Source organism: Camelina sativa, chromosome 8 (genome assembly GCF_030686135.1).
Source record: "Camelina sativa cultivar CO46 ecotype springtype chromosome 8, ASM3068613v1".
Classification (NCBI taxonomy): domain Eukaryota; kingdom Viridiplantae; phylum Streptophyta; class Magnoliopsida; order Brassicales; family Brassicaceae; genus Camelina; species Camelina sativa.
In genome coordinates, this window is record NC_141887.1 from 12,873,380 (window position 1) to 12,893,649 (window position 20,270).

The window sequence follows — 20,270 nt, forward strand, 5'->3', positions numbered from 1 at the left end:
ATGTATATCTTTGATACTGAAAATGAGGTCTCCGATCAATTGAAGACAATGTCACAAAGAAACACAGGAAACAAACTTCAAGAGGATATAGTTGTCGGCTTGCTTAAGATGTTAGACGAACACAATTGTTTGTGTATGTTCTTCCGGAAAGCAAGAGATCGATACAAAGAAAATGAAGTCCAAGACTTAAGAATGCGATTGGTTGGTCAAAGAAGTAAGGGTAAGCAGTATGATTTATCCCAAGTGAAAGAAGTTACCGGTCTAATTGTGGGAGATATAACAGATACTAGTGGTTACAGAGATGTAATCCTGGAATTGCAGTCAGACCACTTGCAAGAAATTAGAGACGAGCATCCTTTGTTCATGAGCTTGCAATATCCATTGTTGTTCCCATTTGGCGAATATGGGTTTCACACGGAAATTTCCCATGCAGTCACACAAACTGGCAACAGAAGAAGGACTTACATAAGTATACGAGAGTTCTATGCTTACCAAATCCAAACTTGACTGGCAGAAGGAATGACAATCATAAAGGCAGGACGCTTATTTCATCAGTATGTTGTTGATGTATACACAGTCATCAAGCAAAAAAGACTTCGCTGGGCAAAAGACAACCAAGAACAGTTAAGAGCTGACCTATACAACAACGTATTTGATGCAGTGAGTAAAGGTGACACCAAAGCGATAAAACTAGGGAAACGAATAATTATGCCCTCCAGTTTTACAGGAGGACCTCGATATATGATAGAGAAATATCATGACGTTATGGCAATATGTCGAGCATATGGTAATCCAACTTTATTCATCACAATGACCGCAAACCCTAACTAGCAAGAAATAAAGGATCATTTAGCAACTTATGGAGGCACATCAACGAACGACAAACCCTATATTGAATGTCGTATCTTCAAAATGAAACTCGATGAACTCCTTAAAGACCTCGACCAAGGCACGTTCTCGTTAGATGTGCACATTCTTCAGTCCATCTATTGCTTGTACGTCCTCCATGTTAATTTATGTATAAACCCAAAAAAAAACTCATTACTTACATGCTTTACACATTTCATTCAGTGTTACACACAATTGAGTTCCAGAAACGCGGCCTACCACACGCCCATATACTTCTATGGTTGGATAAGACACCGAAATGTTGTGAAGTACCTTTCAAATGTTGTACCATATACTTCAAATGTTGTGAAGTACCTTTCAAATATGTAACAAAAGGAGTGGATAAAGCTACTATTTTGATAGAGAAAGGTACTACTAACACAAGCAACACTCAAGATACAACAAGGGTTGTGAAGGAAAGAAATGAAATTCAAGAGTACTTAGACTATCGATATCTCTCTGCTTGTGAAGCTATGTGGCGCATTTTTCATTTCACATGCACCAAAGAAAGCCTTCAGTACAGAAATCTATTATCCATCTTGAAGGTCAACAATTAGTTGCTTACAAACAAACAACGAATTTTCAATATGTCTTATCAAGAGCTAATACCGAAAAGACAATGTTCACAACATGGATGGAAATGTGTGACCAGTCTGAAGAAGCAAGACAGTATACCTATGTGGAAATTCCAATTCACTTTGTCTGGGAAAATGATACTAAACTCTAGTATAAGAGACAACGGGGTTACTCAATAGGCAGAATAGTCAATATCCACCCAACTTCTGATGAGTTATACTACCTTAGGATATTACTCAACATCGCTAGAGGGCCAAGAAACTACGACGACCTCAAAACAGTAGGGGAGGGGTAATCAAAGAAGATTATAAGGCAGCATGTTGTGCAAGAGGTTTGCTAGACAACGATAACGAGTGGCATCATGCTATGGATGAAGAAAATCAATGGGCAACACCTTTTCAATTACGCCAACTGTTTGTTCTATTGCTTATATACTGTGAAGTAGCAAACCCACTTTGATTGTGTGAAAACAAGTGGAAATCAATGTTAGAATACATACCTAACAAGCAACAACGAGCTATTGGATTTCCCAGTATGAATTTCAAAGAGGATGAGCTGCAACATTATACTTTGATCGAGATAATACACATCCTCCACAAACATGAACGCTCACTCATGGACTTCAATGATATGCCAAAACCTGATTTGAAAGTCCTAAAAGAATTAGGAAACATTGCAGTACAATGTAAAAGAAGAGGAAGAAGAACATCATAAACTGTTCAACCAACTTAATACAGAACAAGAAAAAGTATACCAGGCAGTTTTGGAATCCGTCTACAACAATATGGAGGGTTATTCTTCCTCTACGGCCCTGGAGGAATAGGGAAGACATTTGTCTACAAGACAATAATCTCCAAATTAAGATCAGTTGCTTCATCTGGCATTGTAGTGTTGCTTCTCCCTGGCGGAAGGACAGCCCATTCAAGCTTCAAGATACCTCTAATCATTACTGAAGATTCCATCTGTAATATTAAGAAAGGTAAAATGCTTGCAGAGCTATTAATCAAAACTGACTTGATCATATGGGACAAAGCACCGATGTCTCATCGCTACACATTTGAGGCGCTCGACAGAACATTGAGAGACTTGCTCTCCACAGAGGATTGTTCAGCAAGTAAAAAACCTTTCGGCGGAAAAAAGGTCCTACTCGGTGGAGACTTTAGGCAGATACTACCGGTGATACCACATGAAACAAGAGCAGATACGGTACTTGCATCTATAAGCCGCTTATATTTATGGAATTCCTGCAAAGTATTTATGTTGGAAAGAAACATGAGACTACACCATTCAGATCCAAGGTTCACAGCTTGGCTACTAACTATTGGAAATGGAACCGCACCAACATGTGAAACAGATGATGTGAAGGATATAGAAGATGGTGAATTCGTACAAGTGCACCATTATTTTTTTCTAAAACCAAAAGGAAATCAATTCCAACAAATCACTGAAGCATCATATCCGCTACAACAAAGCACCGACACCACCTTTGAATATTTGACAGAACGAGCAATCCTAACTCCAAGGAATGAGTATGTCGATGAGATCAATGCCTACATGTTATCTCAGGTTGAGGGAGAAGCGAAAGAATATTTAAGCTCAGATAGCATAGGAAAAGCAGATACAATCGGAGCAGATTATGAAGCACTATACCCTGTAAAGTATTTAAACTCTTTAGAATATCCTGGTTTGTCCAAGCACAAGATAAGCCTCAAAAAAGGAGTCCCAATAATGCTTCTACGAACATAAATCAAAAGGAAGGAATGTGCAATGGTACAAGAATGATAGTCACTAATTTAGGAGAAAGAATGATAGAAGCTAAAATAATTACAGTAACGCATGTTGAAAAGAAGGTATTCATACCAAAGATTATCTTGTCACCCCCAGAATCAGATCATCCCTTCACACTTCAAAGACGACAATTTCCAGTTAGAGTTTTCTATGTCATATCAATTAATAAAAGTCAAGACCAAAGCTTAAAGAACTTTGTCCTCTATCTGCCAAATCCAGTTTTTACCCATGGACAACTCTATGTTGCTCTTTCTAGAGTTACATAACCAAATGGCCTCACTATTCTACAAGGAGAAGACTTAAAAAAGGTGGTGTTACAAATATTGTCTACAAGGAAATCTACAATGACCTACCCAAAGTCAATGGTAAACCCCTACACTTACTACCAAACAAATATAATATACTGACACTCTTCTCTAATGGTGCAGGATCTAATTCCATTGAAGTTCAGACCGTAGACCCACCTTCCAAAACCCCAACTGTAAGAAATACTCAAGCTTTTTTTATCCAATGATTGAAACCAACATTCATAGATTTTAAGGCAAACCAAAAAAACCTACTGACCACAGTCTACAATCACAAACATACGCATGTTTAATCAAAAGGAAGAAAGCAGAGTCGGAAAAAATGGATGGATGAAAAAGACCCCAAGTAAGATTAACTCCGAGAAGGAGAGAAACAGATCTTACATCACAAGGATCTTATGCAAACGTCCATTAGCCCAGTTTCTGCAAACCAAACATTACAGCTTCTTCTTTATTCTCGATTTGGTGTTTCCTACAGTTTATTTAAAAAAAAAAAACTTAAACCCAATTTTAACAAATTAGAAAATATTCAGAATTTGGCCTCCCACAACTCCAATTTCAGAAAACCCAAAATATATAAACAACAGCGACAAAACACTAAACAAAACGCAAAGAAAAACCCAAACACAAAAACAAGAAAACAATCAATTACTGATAACAAAACATCCCATAAAAACACATAAGAAAGAAAATTTTAAAACACAAACTCCCAACGCAACCTACAATTATAATTCACAAAAAAAAAAATGAATAGTAGAAAGAAAGCTTACTTCGATTTACACAACCGATACACATAGAATTTTATTTAAAAAACAACAGCCATAGGAACCAGATTGAAGAAAACCAAACTTACAATGTCATAATAACGGAAACAAACTTTTAAAAAGAAATTATGTTTTAAAAAAAAAAAAGGAAACCCGGCTATATCTCCATTCAATTGTCTTTACGCGAAATATGAAGGAAAAAAAACCATTAGCAAAACAAAAACCAAACACCTCAACTCAGTCCTGGTCCGATCGACCAAATGAAAACAAATTTTTAAAAAACATCAACCAACATACAACTTTAAAAAAAAAAAAAAACCTATGGGCTTTTACAATTTAAAAGGGCTTCCACTCTTTACTCAATGAGAGAAATAATCTACAAACCATCTTTTAGAAAGAAAAAAAAAACCCACACCCTAAAGTTTAGGATAAAGCCCCATTTAAACAAAACAAATCCAAACACCGACACAAAAGTTGTTGGATGACCTAAAAGAGCCAAACAACAATAGAAAACTGTCAGATACCCTAAGACTAGTTTCTTCAAGAAACCCTAAGTAATGATAGGATCTGATTTATTTACATATAAAAAAATACATAATAAAACATAAAATCAAAATTACCTTCTGAGTTCTATAGATCCATCAACTGTCAAAACAAAAAGGAACAGTCGTTGTCACAAAAAAAATGCAATAAATAAAAATTAGAAAAGAGAAAGAAAAAAATCAGTCAAAAGATTGGAAGCATATGAAGGTATGGGGATGCAGCAGGCATTTAGTTGGATAAATTAAAATTCAATGACCCTTCAGCCTTTTAAATAAATGGCCCGTTTAAATCAAAAACAAACCATTATTTTGAAACAAAAAAAAAAGTAACCAACCCGACCATGGAACTCTAAACGACTCCGCTCAAATATAAATAAACAGTCACTCTTATGCACAGAGCTACAAAAGAAAATACCAAACACCTACAAAAAAAAAAGCCATGGCAGATATCCCAAATATTATATCTACTTTTTCATTTCAAACTATTAGCACTGACATTGAAAGATCCAATGAAATCATCGTAATTATCATAAGACCAAACACCAATCAAAACCACATCAGCATACGCATCCCTTACACCCAAAATGGTGGAGGACCTACCTCGCAAACCTTGAGCAGCAACCTACACTATATTCTATCATATCATGAAATCGAAAACACCGATGCAACAAGAATGACAACAAGGTTCATCCAATTCTTCAATGCAGTTCGTATGACAGAACCTTCAACTGGTACGTCTATTCTTCTAAGTTTCACAATCACAGATTTCACTCTCCATGCCAATGCCAGATTAGACATTGACGTTCTCATTGCCGATCTAGAGACTTTCAAAAGACTACCAACCACAGAAGGAGAAAATGAAGAGTGCACTATCTGTCTACGAACATTCAAAGGACGCAATGATGTCAACAACCTCAATTGCAACCATATCTATCACCATGACTGTATAATTCCATGGTTGTATGCAAAACAAAATTGCCCAATATGTCATAGTACAATGATCTAGACACTCTCATAGATATAATCTAAAATCTATTACATCAGGTTCCTATTATCTTACGTACCTATGTGATTTCCAATTTAAAACTACAGTTCTGAGACATAATCAAGTCTAGAATTTGTCGTACAGTGTATCTTTGCTCATAGATCTCCCGTTGTCTTCGATGAATATAGAAATAACAACCTCTCTGCCTTAATTTTTGATTCGCCATGTACGATCAGACAATAAATCACTCATTCAGTAATCGAAAGAAAGGGGATCGACATTGTAATCAAAATGTCAAAACTATTAACCCCAATCAATTGATGAAATTATTGTTTTTAAGTCGAACAATTTAAGAGGATGAACATAGATTTTAGCTTACCTCTATGACAAAAAAGATTTCCATTCCGATTGGAAGATATGAAAGGTTATCTTCGTTTCCCAACTGATTCCTATTGCTCTTTGTTTCAGTCAGCAACTCAAGAAGTTTATGGCAATTCTCAGGTTTAATCAGCCTATGTCAATAGATATAGAAGGAAACATGAGATGTAAATCGAATGAAATTATTGAATATGAAAGTTTTCTCCTCTCCGGTGAACGAAAAAAGAAACATTTCCTTTATCTCGAAATTCTGACCTATCCATTATCTTTTGTTTTGGTCATTTTTTATTTTATTTACTTTTAATAACCGCATATATAAGTCAAATTAATTACACTACTCATTACGTTGAAGATTAAAATTATTGTCACAATTAATTTAATATTTGCAACAGTGTATCTACCAAAGTATAATGGTTCATAAGGTGGTATAATATAAACAAAATATTCGTTGGATCTAAACAAATACAGTAAAATTAATAGAAGATAGAACTGTAGCTTATCATATTCATCTTCATAAACAATTCATGTTTCAAGAGAATCTAAGCTTTAAATATAATATCTTATAATACCATACATAAACATGTTTTACAAATTCATCTACCTGATAATTATTTACTGTAGAAAACTTTAATAGAAGATTTTTAATTTTTAAAACATAGAGATTTCTTATGCAAAGTTTAATAATAGCAAATTTGATTGACATTTTTAAAACAAGTAAAACTAAAGTTGGTCAAAAGTTTTATCTTACAATTTCTACCAACATTAAAAGACTTTCGCCTTCTAACAAAATATTTTTCAAAATAGTTACATTTATATGAATAGATATAACATTTGAAGAAGAATTTTAAATTATTTATAAATCAAATATGATGATACATTGTATACATAATCAATACAATAAAACTTGTATGTTTTTCACCAGATGATGACACCTCAGCATTTTGGAGAATTCTAGAGCTGACACCTCAGTTAAAATAAGTAACCAATCAAATTAAAAGAATTAATACAACTCATCATTTTTCTCCAATAATAATTTTCTGTTCCACGTCACTTTACTCTAGGTTTTTTTTTCTTATGTTAATGTGTTCTCACCATTAGTTTTATATTATACGCAAGTAACCAATCATGATTATAACTTTGCCCTAATATAAACCCCCCCCCAAACAAAAGCTTACATGTCAATGTGTTCTTATGTTTCTCTTAACAAGTTTGGTAGTCTAAGAATGAGTACGGTGATTATAACTTTTCCCAAGCCTTAATTAGGTGAATCTAAGTATATTGTGCTATTGTTTTCTAAAATCTTCTTTTATGAGTATAATAATACATGTTGCCTCTAATCTTCACTTTGTGGTCATTCTTCTACCATATGGGGCCTATGGGATATCTCCTTTAATGATGATGTGGGAAAGATGGTCACTTATAGATTAGTGAATCTTTAATCCATTGTTTTTGATCATAGGTTTCATCTCTATGTTACTGGTTTAACAACATTAGGATTTCTTGAACTTGTAATGATGAGCTAACAATAAAATTATGAAGGACAAGTATTGATGGGCAATCTGGTGAAGGATATGTAACCCGATGAAGATATGCAATCAATTATTACTTTATAGAGTTTAGCATACAAGTCTGACCCAAGATGCATGCAGTCGGATATTCTTTATCGCTAGGGAATCCATGTTCCAACTTGTAGGTAATAAAATATATACCAATTTGATTTTTACCCATCTCTGTGCACTTTATGGTTTCCACAATCGTACGATTCAGTTCATTGGTCACAGTATAGACATCTCACTTTAGTTTGTTTTGAGGCATTTGTAAGAAACAATGGTAAAGTCATACTAAATTACTTGGGTAACACCATGGCAACCAAAGTGACCATTTCTTATACATGTTCTTCTATCTTGTAACTGTAAGATTGTGAAGAACATTATAAAACAGAGAATTTGTCATCTAAAATGAATATGGAGAAATTTGTGCCTTTGTGGTGATGAACGCAAAAATTCGAACATTAGATTTTTGGAGTGTTTTGAGAGTGACACATCACTAAAATTGATATCCAATAAAAACATTCGATTAATAAAACTCATATATCTCAACCAATAATAATTATTTCATTTTCAACATAAGCATTTCTGGATTTTAAGTAACTAACACATCATTAAAATTGTGTAAGCAATCAAATTATAAGAAATATTATACATCATAACAATAATTTTCAAAAAAAAACAAATGTTTAAACTAAACTAATAAATCATTTACAATTTTTTTTAAAATAATGATATCAACCAAGTATTGATATCATTATATGTCGTATCAATATTTCCAAAAACATAGGTTTAAATTATAGCTTAAATTTAAAATAAATAATAAATCATGTACAACTTTAAAAACAAAGGTATACTAATACAATCATTACAACATAAGTATCATATAGTAAAATATGAATATAATACAAATATAATATAAATCAAGATTAACCAAGAATAACACAAAACCAAACTAATGTAAAAAATATGTATGTGTATATTGACTTAAATGTAATTATTATCAAATGTAACAAAACAATTAGATTTTACAAAAAGAACAAAAGAGAAATAAATAACTTCTTTGACAACAAACAAACTATAGAAAAATTAGGTGATTAAATTTGTATAAACTACAAAAATAATACACCAGAAAATCAAGCTACACTAATATTTCTAACTCCCATAACAAGCAAAGAAAATAATATTTGAGAGTAATGTTGATAGTGATTTTATATATTATAACACGAACAAATTTCAAATTAAACAATATATAAGTTCCAAAATTGAAGGTTTTATATTATAGTTTAAAGCAGTGAAAACTAAATAATCATCTACTTAAAAATTACTTTAAAAATTAACCTAATCCTTATGATATTCAACAAAAGTATAATAGTATTAAAACAATACACAAAATCAGAGGATAATGTCTTTAGTCAAGTGGTTACAGGTTTACAACACCACATTTACGATCGATCCCTCCAAAATATGTTTATGTATTTTGACCAATATTAACTTTTCTAACAATTAAAAAAACATTATAAAACAATATGTAATTAAATTTATATTAAATACAAAAATACATCACAAATTCAAACCACGTTAATATATCTCCCACATTAGGGTAAAGAAAATAAAACATAACATACTATAGGGTTAGTTAGGCTATTTATACAATTAAGTCCACTCAATTTAATGTAAACATTTTTAAGACATCTTAGATTTGAAATTTCTCAATCATTAATTTATTAGTGCGTTTTCTATTTTATTATTGTATAAACCATAGTTTTTACAATTAGTCTAATTCTAAAAAGAAAGTTCATATTTTCAAAAATTCAATATATCTGAAAATAGTTACAAAAAGAATTCCTGCAGCGTAGTGTGTGTAACCTAGTTAAAATTAAAAATAAAACTTACCTATCAATTGTCCCCTAGTAAATCTAAGAAAATTGCTCTCCTAGGCAATATGTCATTTTCTACTTTTTGTGCCAAACATAACCAAGTTGTAGTGTTCTACAACTATACTACCGACACCCATACAAGCAATTGGGCTTAATGGCCCATGATCTTTTAACCCTTTTTCCCCTCTCTTTTTCTCCTATTCTCCCTTTAGATGCACATATAGTCCATATGTAACCTCTACGTAGTACGGAATGTGGAACAGGCAAGTGCATGGGTTGATTGATGGTTACGACTTGGTCAGTGTCATAGATGGAACTGCGACAATTTCCCACCATCATCGTTAATGGTACACACCATTTACACTGCCCTTCTTGGGAAATATCTCATCTCTACCTAGATTCCAAGCCAGACAGAGGTCAAATCAACCAACCAAAGCATCCAGTAAAGCAATGGGCAAAAGTTACAAACACAATTGATGAGTACTTTCAGGGATTATTATTCAAGTTTATCTACTTTCTCTCCTTGGCAAGAGCATTGGTCATGAAGTTGAGATAATTATTGATTTTGTCTGATGATTACAAACTAGTGGTCGATCAAACCGCCTAGTGACTCTCCATCATCATCAGCCGCTCAAGCATCTCAATTTTAGGCTCATCTGTTCTTCACCACTCCTACACCTCTATTGAGGCTCCATCTTTATCCGCTATCTCAACGATGTCTCCACAACTTCCTCAATTAAATCTTGACTAAAATGAAAACATCTTTGTTAGAGTTGTTGCAAGTTATACATCTCTCTATAACTGGTGCATATTATTTCTCCTAAGGCATGTGTGTACTCGCAGGATTGCACAATTCATAAATTAATGTCTTGCCAAAATGATACCGTGATCGAAGAAAATTTGGTTTTTCTGAAGACTACTGATCAACGACAATACAATTCTTAAGTTATACAATATATCGATGATTTTTATGTTTGTCTGATCTTTTTTTGGCTTTTGTAACTTTGCAAAGACATGTTGAGGCAACAAATCCATTATACTAAATCAATTGTGTAGCCACCTACTTTTTATCTTTTGATGACTAAAAGAACAAAAAAATGAAGCAAGACCTTTTCAAATTAAAATACCATTTTCTTTTCACACATTATTAAATAAAACATTAGTAATAAAAAATGCACAAAATATAAAATGAAAGGATCTCTCTGACTAGAGAAGTCTCAAACTCCCCGAACGACATAAGACATTACGAAACGGGTAAAACAAAGAAACCTATAAGTAGCAAACTGATATACGGGGTGTTCAAAACATGAATTGTAACAAGAAAGCAACAAGAGGTTGTTATTATGTGGCTAACGCTTTTGGATGTTTTATGGGCCGAGACGATAAGGTCCATCACCCATGTAATGACCATCCATGTATAGAGCTGCGTGGTGAGGGTGCTGCAGACCATCCATCACCATGAACTGCATGTCTTCAGATGGTTTCCAGTGACGCTTTCTTTGGTTTATGAACCAATTGTTGATTTGTTTCTGATCTAACCCTGTTGATTCCGCTAACGCCACCTTCTCTGATTCCTGCCAAGACAACTCAAACCACCGTTCATAAAATTAAAATAAACCCCACCGTTCATCACTTTCGTAGTAATCAATGTATAAAAAAGCAAGGCTAGAGATAATCGATAACCATTAAAAAATTAGATAACTGGACGACGACCTAAAGTTTGTTGTTTTGAACGATTTAATAAGTAACGACTAACTAAATGTTGTCTTGTTATATTTTTTTAATAACATGACGTCATTTATATTTATCAATATTAAACATGTTATTTTCTTTATCACTACTGTCGGTTAAATTAGTTTAATTTATTTAAAACTGATTAAGATTATTATCATTTCAAAATAGGTAGATAAATTTTTCATCACAACTTAATTTAAATTAGTTTATGTTATTAATTTTAGAGTGAAAAAGTGATGTGTTAGAAATGCACAAGGCTTAGAACATCAAGACTAAAATATGTATAGCATAGTGATCACTAGTAATAGCGTCGTCATCATTCGGATTTAAAACCATGCATGTATCTTTTCGAAACTACAAGGATATAAATACCATATCGGTCATGTAATGTGCCTATTAGGCCGCCTAACCTAGCCGGTTAAGAGGGAACTCCTAACTTAAAGACTGGTTTTTTAAATTCTTAACTGTAGTAAATAATTTCAAAAAAAAATTAAGGGCATAGAGAGATGAGAGAAAATTTATACGTACAGAAGGATACGGCCACTTGTAATGCAACTCCCACCACGTGAGAAGCTTCTGCCTTGCTTCTTTAGGAAGTTTACCTTTCTTTTTCTTCTTGGACAGTTCTTGTTTCAAACTACTCAAGTATCCACTGTACTTCTTTAGCAAATGGTTCTTGAGTTCCCGATCTTCCGCCCTCGGGTCTATTTCCGGTAATTCTGTTTCCCCTCCGCTGTTATTCTCTTGCTCCTCGTCTGATGATCCCATTTCCTCACTTTTCCCATCTGCTTCAACATATCATATTTTCAGGAATTCGATGTTTTAGTCATTTAGAAACAATTTAGTCATCGATCTTTATGATTGTACTGCTTAAATTATGAAAGTTATGAGAATTTATGATTTTGCATGATGAAATTGAACAAGGATGTACTGTGCCTAAACAAATCTTCACGAGCAGCATTAAGAGTTCTTGTGATAGTACTTTGGGCCGAGTGTAAGGAAATAAACCAAAAATAAGCCCCACCCCTCTTTGGATGGATTCCACAATGGGGAAAACAAGAACAAATATGGAGACCAATTTGTATCTTGCATACTTCCAACAATAATGCATCTCAATTATGTTAATTATTGTATAATCTAAATTGTCACTAGAGAGTTTATCTATTAAGATTTTAAAAAAAAAAAACTCAATGTTACAACAGTTTACCCCATGACCAAAGAAACAGGCCAATTTTATGCAATCCATTATAAGCCCTACCTTGCCACTACACTTTGTTTTCTACATTCAATTGGTACATGTGCGTACATTTATATGCGTGTATGTATGTGTATATATATATATATATATGGGTAATCGATGACATGTACCAGGATTGTTGAGGATGTGAATGGGACCCTGACACAACATGCTAAGCTGAGATTCAATACGACGTATAAACTCCATTGCTTCTTGAATGGGCCGTGTTAGCTCCTCACGATATTTAACCAACATGTCACAGTATGCTTCCTGTTCATACAAAAAGAACATTAACATATATACACAATAAGAACCGACCCTCTTAAAATTCACTTTGGTTAGTAATTAACCATGAATTGATCCAATTCTGGGTCTTTGGACGAGGCAGACAAAGACGGTGTTGACCGCTGCTGCCTAGCTTCAAAGTCTTGCCGTGCCGCCGTAATTCTATCAACCACCTCAGGTGGGGCTCCAATCTGTATAGGCCATGACCCATGAACATACAAAAATATATCATAGAGAAGTATATATTATATCATAAAAAGGAAAAAAAACCTTTTGGCAGTCCAAGTAAGCTTGTAGGAGGGTAGAGTAGTGAGGATGAGCAATGATCTTGGCCTTCATGGCTTCCACATCGGTGACGTTATCGTTATTAGCTTCTTGGGTATTGTGGATGGCTCTCATCAACATGGAGTAGTGATTGATCCTTGAGGAGCTTGCTTCGGATTTAACAGATGGGTTGTTGTTGGGTTGATCATGATCGGATCGGAAGCAATTCTCGGTTGTTTGAGGGAGAAGAGAACTCATATGTGGGAACAACATGTGTTGGTGATGTTGCTGATGATTGTTAGTATTGTTGTAACCAGGACCATAATTTCTACTATTATTATTATTGTTATTGTTGTTGTTATCGTTTTTGTTGGAAGGGGAGATTGGAGAGTACAAGAAACTTACTCTATGAGGCGTGGAGCTGCTGTCATGCTGGTATTCTTCCATACCCAGATGAGTAAAAAATTTGGGAGAGAGAGAATATAAAAATCAAAGAAAAAAGAAAAAATAAAAATAAAACCCTAGAAATAGAAGAAAAAGGATGGGTGCAAGATGAAGGGGATGTATGTATTCTAGCTTTTGTTCTTATTTCAATCAAAGGTCTCTGTAAGACTATAATCACATCAAATCCAGATGACTAGACGACTCATTTATGAATCAAAAAAGGCCTAATTCAAAATGACAAAAGAAAGAGAAGAAAATATTGTGAGGTGAAGTTGCACCCAACAAAACCAAATAAATTGATATTTTTGAGGAAGAAAAAACGAACTAGGTATATAGAATTCGTCAAGGAAGTGACATAGAAGAGAAGAACATTAAAAAAAGGTGAGAGAGAAGAAGATAGAGAGAGAGAGATTAACAATAATGAAGAAGTTGGGTGGCTTGAGTGGATTGACAAGACGTCGTTTGCTTTGAGAGCAAAAAGAAATATTTGAAAATTAAAAATAAAGGTAAGGAGAGAAGGGACAAGAGATAAGGCAAAGGCTTCCTTCTTCTGTTTTCCTCTCATAGGCTATCTTATATATTAAATAAAAACTTTTAAGTACTTTTATTAAACTTAAAAAATGTGGTTTTAATTTTAGAATTAAGATCTACCACTCACTCAGTCAGTGTTTAAGCAACTAGGTCTTCGCGGCTACTTCAGCTATCGCTTCTTTGCTAGGTTGAATGACATATTTTGTACTCTTTTCTGGTAATTAAATGTTTTTTTTGGGGGCTGAAAGAATAGTTCAAAAAGAAGAAAATATGTATCATTCCTAGTTTCCTAACTTCTAATCTGATCTAAATATATCAATTTTCTTTAAGATATTTTTTTCATGTGTAAGATATTGGTAAACTATTATAGATGTTTATGGAATTTGTTCAAATGGATGAGAGAGTATGCTTTACTGGGATAGTGGATATTATACGATATTCTGCTAATTCCATTGGCTCTATGATAAGACCATGCTGCACACACACTTCTTTCAACACTTGTTCTGTTCCATGGTCAACATTCAGTTTTATTTTTTATTCATCTCAAATTTATATTTCATGGTTCATGAAGGGTATAGAGTACCTATGAATTCTATTTTATACAAAAGGAAACGAAAAATCCTAGGGCTTTTGTTTTTTGAAAAAGAAAACGTCAAGTCCTAGGGCTATAGATAAAAAAAAAAACATTGCTCAAGGGTTTGATCAGTATACACAAACAAAGATGTATAAGTGGTAGAGTTTTGAATTTTATTTAATTCTTTACCAAAAACTTTATTAAAAACTTTAGTCTTAATTTTTTTTACAACTTTCATGTATAGTTATTTTTTACAGTTTTCAACTATTGCGTAACAGCTTAAAGTTTGAGCTTATAGTTTTGACTACGTTACCGATGAGACTTTATTTTACAACATCAATGCAATACATAGACTGGAACTTATATTGTGAGTTTGTGACAGTTTCGCAAACAAGGAAAAATTAAAGTTTTTCTTAAAATTATGGCTAGTTATACCGGACAGTAGTAATAATAATTAAAAAGATATGTAGGTGTGTATATTATTATATTTGTGTTACTATTAGGATCAGTATGTCTAAGAGTTCAACTAAAAATAAGTCGAAATCAACTAAAAATTAGTCGAAGTACTTAAGGTTATTGAACTTGCATTAGAAATTATTAGTAATGAGCCTAACTCACTCCCAAAAGCTAGCTCAAGAGAGGAGGATTACCTCATACTATATATATTACCGAAGGAATTATGTTTTTTCCGATGTGGGATATATCTAACACACCTTCCTCACGCTCAGGATTGGACATCTGTAGCGTGAAGTTTGTGGGACTGGACATCCACGGGTGGTAGTCTACACAATCGAGAAGAATAGACTTTGGCTCTCATACCATGATAGATTTGGAGGAAACCTTAGTAGTATAATAGTTTCTCTCCTTTTATTCATTAGCCTCTACGCTTATATTTATACAAAAGATATAACTTGTCTAACAAGTTTTTTACATATTCAATAATGATAAATCTATTTATTTAGCAATAGCAGAGTATTACACAAATATTAACTTTCCATTTAACTTGATCTTGTAATCTCTCCGAAATCTCCTAATAGAAATAAGTTCCTTTTTTATTTACTTTTAACACCTTATTTTAAGTGTCAGTATGAGATGCTGAAACATTCACATCATAAAAGATCATTTGTTAAGGTTAGATATTTGAATTCACTACCTTAATATTTCAAAACATAAGTGGAATAGTCTTAAACAAACTATAAGAAGTCTACGATCCCAACATCATCCAGTGGCATGGTGATGCAAAAGGACGATAACACCCATAACCATAGTATTTTTTATTAGAAAATAAAATTTTGTTTCCAAAAGTGTATACAATTTCATAGAATTCTATATTTTAGATTTGAAAGTCAATTATATATAACAATAAAGCGACATTGTCAATTATATATAACAATAAAGCGATATTTCAAAAAAAAAATATATATATACAATAAAGTAAACATTCATTTATTGTTCTCTAAATTTATTAATCAACATTTTTCTCATAACTATATATACCGACTTGCATGAGGTTATCTTAACCTGCAATGAAACACTAAAGAGATACATAAACAACCTCAACAACGAGATGGAGTCAATCTCTAAATGCAAACATAATAACTTTAACATATTCTCTATCATTGGTCAAATGTTAAGGAAATAAACGGAAGAGATGGATAAGCTAGTCAAATCTAGAAATCGAAGGACACATTTATCAATTGGCGAGATTAAAAGAACTGACTGTAATAAATGTTTATATATAAAACTAAGAGTCAAGTAAGTAGTAATGGTTAATGAGTGGGAAAGAAAAAGAAAACAAAAACAAAAAAGGAGAGGCAGTGGAAGTAAGAGTAGGGTGTGACTTATGCGTTGGATGTTTTTATTCAACGATTAACAGTGAAAACAATTTGCCTGTGAAAAAAACGACTGACTACACTCATTACTGTTCATCCTGCTTCAGCCCACGTGCGTGCATGTGTCTCTATATAATCATCATCTGTGTTCCAGTGTTCGTGTAGGTTTTATGTTCCGGGGGATTTTTTTTTTTTACGGTCTAAAACCAAGCCACACTTAAATTTATAAGAATAAAAGTGATGTAGAATTATATTTAGAAAAATAGAAGTTACAATTCTAAATTATTATGTGTTTTAATTATATTCTTTTTTATATTATATTTCATTTAAATTTGAGTGCTAGAAGAAAATATAGAATTAGACATTATTTTCAACCTTATAATCTTGTGGGGTGAATATAGTAAAAGAGTATAAAAATTGATTGTTTACAAGATGATAATCTAAAATAGACAATGAAGATAAAACTTTTAACATATCAAAAACTATGAAGATAAACGTTTTAAAACATCCAAAACTATGTATTAACAACAACAAAGACAACAACAACAAAATTTGAGATATAATTGAAAAGGATGAAAGAACGAGAGAATGAAAGAATGAGTATTTATAGGAATAGAAGTGATGTAAAATTCTAATTTATTATGTATTTTAATACAATTAAGTGGAGAAATATATATAGGAGTTACAATTCTAATCTATTATGTGTTTTAATACAATTGAGTAGAGAAATATAGTTAATGCATAGTTTTTATAATTGCAATTTTATATTAAAATGTGAGTTAAATGTTATGATTTAATTTTTTTTTGTAGACTAAAATAAATATTTTCTTAATTGATTGCCAAATGAAACTTTACTTTTATTTATATGATTTTGAAAACTTGATCTTTATTCGAATACATGCATAAAAATCAAACTTCTCACTAATTCATTGGCTATGATTAATAATCTCGTACTGCTGGATATATAGTATATGTTTAACTGTAACTATTAATTATAAAACGTTATCAAACACAGTACTTTCACTTTTTGGATACTGCTTTTATTTTACAATTATTTTGTACCATTTTTGTGTTCTTTACCAGTTTTTTTACCGATTAAGAAACTCTGACCGCTTCATATCACCAATCAAACCATTATTTAAAATTTCTACATCCTGCAAACTTCTATTTTAAAAGGAAATTTATAAATGCATACGTAGTTCTTTAAGTTTTTGGTACACTCTATTTCGTAAAGATAAAATAGGCATAACACACAACTAAGAAAACAGCTTTACTATATTGGTGATAAAAAAATTAGTGGATTGGCAATAATTGTTTTAGGTAGTAAAAGAAAAGACAATTAAGTCAGAGAACAAGATATAACACTAACAAATGACTGTACTGTAACAAAATAGTAGTTCAATAGTAATTCTAATTGTTGGTTTCTTAACAGTTTTAATAGTAAATGTGATTAATAATCCCAATATTAAAAATACATATCATCATTATATAAAACATGGTAGAAATAATATGAAACCAAACCTTTAGAAGTTAAACAAAAAAATAAAGTATACCACACTAATTGGTTTTAGTAGAATACTCAACAATACCACTAAAAAGCTCGGTAATAAATTACCAAATTTTATTTTAGATAGTTTTTTACACATCTAGAAAATTTTGTATAGCTGATTTAGGAAGCCTTCTTAAGAATTTAAAATAGTTTCTAGATATGTTGCGATATATCTATTAAAGGGGTGATTTTTAAAAAAATGAAATTGATACTTTTTATATTGTTTCTTATTTTTTGCATTGCCGTATGTTTGATTTTTAGTAAGGCTTTGAATGGCACCTGATTTTGGTGCAGTTTTTGGCTTTAGATTCTATAAAATTCAATTTCTAAGCCATTCATAATTATGAAAAAAAATAGATTTCCTAAAATTTAGGAAAACCAGATTTTGAAAGATTTTAGTAACTTGTTCATAAAATCTAAAAACCATATTTTAGGAGTTTTTCAGCGTGACTTTTTTTTATATATTTATTTTATTTTTGCTAATATATAATTATTCTAATTTCCTTAAATTCTAAAACAAACTATACAACCTTTTTTTTTGTGCGACGACCAAACTAAAACCTATTCTACGGGTATTTCCTAAAGACTTGCATATTTTTTATTATTAAACTAATCTCTTTTATATAACTTATTTACTTGTCATACTTGTCTTCTACACTCACATAAATTTCATTCCCATCGCATGAGTGCAAACATCTCTACAAATTAAGCTTGGATTTTGCGGTAAATTTTAGTCTAACACTATTATTTATTTATATCAACACCATTTGTTTAGAAATTTTTATTTTATTGTTACGATGTTTACATTATAGTTTATTATAGGTATGGATTATCGTGGACAATCATCAAATGCGAGAGAGGTACCTATTTAGCTGAGATGTTTATTTTCTAGTGATGTCTATCCTACCATAGTACAAAATTATCTTGACTAATTACGTGTATGTAAATAAATAATATGATATAAAGCCAAAGCTTCAATGGACCGATAGTATGGTTCATCATTTTCTTGAAATATATGAGACTGAGATGGAGCTTATTAATTGGCGTATTGGCCCTCTAAAGAAAGAGAGTTAGGCGAGAATTAGAGAAGGATTTCAAGAAGCTATTGACATGGACGACACATGGTGGAAGGAACGTACTAAGGTAATATTTACATATTGTATCACATGATTTTGTTAGTTAACAACATATAGTAAACTAAGTTATTGAACTTTAATTCTTTTTATTATATAGGAAACACCAATTGCTTCAAAGCTCCGAGCAAATCCTCTTATCGACCTCGATAGAATGGATCGGCTTTTCAGCACCAAACACATTGGTACTGATGATGGATACTATCCAGGTTCCAGAGTGGATCAGTGTACGGAGTCAGAGACCGCTACTGAAAATGATTCTGAACCAGTGAATCTAGGAAATGATTCCGATGTGCCTTCAGAAAACCTGAGCGAAACACCGTCTTCATACAACCAGAGCTCAAAACGTGTATACGGAAACTCTACACGTCCTTCATCTTCAACACGTAAACGAGCAACGTCAAAGTTTCGTACGACTTTGTGACAAATGACGCTTACAAGAAACGAACAGAAATTTATGAGCAAGCCCAAGATAACAAGCTGGAACGTGCAATTGAATCGCTACTAACACTCCCTGGACTTCAATATGACTCCTCTTTATATTGGGGAGCGGTGAGTGTGCTTCAAAGCAATGAGACGCATGCACGTGTTTATCTAACACTACCCAATGACGATGCTAGGATCAAATATGTTGAGCGGACAACAGGAATAAGCCGAACAGCTGAATAGGCTAATGAATAATATTGATCAGAAGAAAACTTTTTTTTATTTCACTTTTGTTGAATGTTTTTAGTTTGCCGTAGAATAATGATTTGTTTATTTTTCTGTTGTTTTTGAAATTAATAAATATCTTCCATTTTCATCTTAGTAATTCATATCTGTTTTTTTTTTTAGAGGGAAGCGTTTTACAGAATGCTTGAAGATGATGAGGCAGAAGATGGAAGCATTAACTTTGGAGAATCATTCATGGATCCTTACTCCATGAGTATAGAAAGGAGACCGATGAATGTAGATCCAAAACGTGGCCGAAGATACGTATATGAACTAATTCATGGTCATGAGCAACAATGCTACGACATAATTCGGATGTATCC

General features: G+C 32.5%; 2 protein-coding genes and 1 pseudogene across 5 annotated transcripts; 2 read left to right on the forward strand and 1 right to left on the reverse strand.

Moving 5' to 3' along the window:
- On the forward strand, window positions 1–3,210 carry LOC147940032 (uncharacterized). Its single transcript, XM_087461116.1, has 4 exons — window positions 1–469; window positions 578–787; window positions 1,644–1,755; window positions 2,202–3,210. Exons 1-4 carry the CDS (start codon window positions 1–3, stop codon window positions 3,208–3,210), a joined length of 1,800 nt encoding a protein of 599 aa, XP_087317242.1.
- Window positions 3,211–10,751: 7,541 nt separating this feature from the next.
- Window positions 10,752–14,165, reverse strand: LOC104707150 (homeobox protein knotted-1-like 1). Of its 4 annotated transcripts, none has more exons than XM_087462568.1 (6): window positions 13,579–14,052; window positions 13,180–13,461; window positions 12,975–13,100; window positions 12,756–12,894; window positions 11,916–12,172; window positions 10,752–11,227 (listed from the first exon to the last, which is right to left on the reverse strand). In XM_087462568.1, the coding sequence occupies exons 1-6, from the start codon at window positions 13,618–13,620 to the stop codon at window positions 11,021–11,023; spliced, it is 1,053 nt and encodes a 350-aa protein (XP_087318694.1). In that variant the 5' UTR covers window positions 13,621–14,052; the 3' UTR covers window positions 10,752–11,020. The 4 variants fall into 4 exon arrangements, with proteins under 4 accessions (XP_087318694.1, XP_010421736.2, XP_010421735.2 ...); XM_010423434.3 differs by having other exon boundaries at window positions 11,916–12,175; window positions 13,579–13,961; XM_010423433.3 differs by having other exon boundaries at window positions 13,180–14,165.
- A 4,762-nt stretch (window positions 14,166–18,927) lies between these two features.
- LOC147940033 (uncharacterized) lies at window positions 18,928–19,905 on the forward strand (annotated as a pseudogene).
- Window positions 19,906–20,270: the final 365 nt, after the last annotated feature.

What these genes read in the sequence shown, in the direction of transcription:
- LOC147940032 (XM_087461116.1), top strand. Translation starts at nt 1, where the DNA reads ATGTATATCTTTGATACTGAAAATGAGGTCTCCGATCAATTGAAGACA. An exon ending in CAGAAGAAGGACTTACATAA is followed by an intron (nt 470 to 577) that starts GTATACGAGAGT and finishes ATGTATACACAG; the next exon opens with TCATCAAGCAAAAAAGACTT. An exon ending in CTCAAAACAGTAGGGGAGGG is followed by an intron (nt 1,756 to 2,201) that starts GTAATCAAAGAA and finishes AACTTAATACAG; the next exon opens with AACAAGAAAAAGTATACCAG.
- LOC104707150 (XM_010423432.3), bottom strand. Translation starts at nt 13,620, where the DNA reads ATGGAAGAATACCAGCATGACAGCAGCTCCACGCCTCATAGAGTAAGT. An exon ending in CAGAATTGGATCAATTCATG is followed by an intron (nt 12,895 to 12,974) that starts GTTAATTACTAA and finishes TTGTATGAACAG; the next exon opens with GAAGCATACTGTGACATGTT. An exon ending in ACAAGTGGCCGTATCCTTCT is followed by an intron (nt 11,228 to 11,915) that starts GTACGTATAAAT and finishes TTGTCTTGGCAG; the next exon opens with GAATCAGAGAAGGTGGCGTT.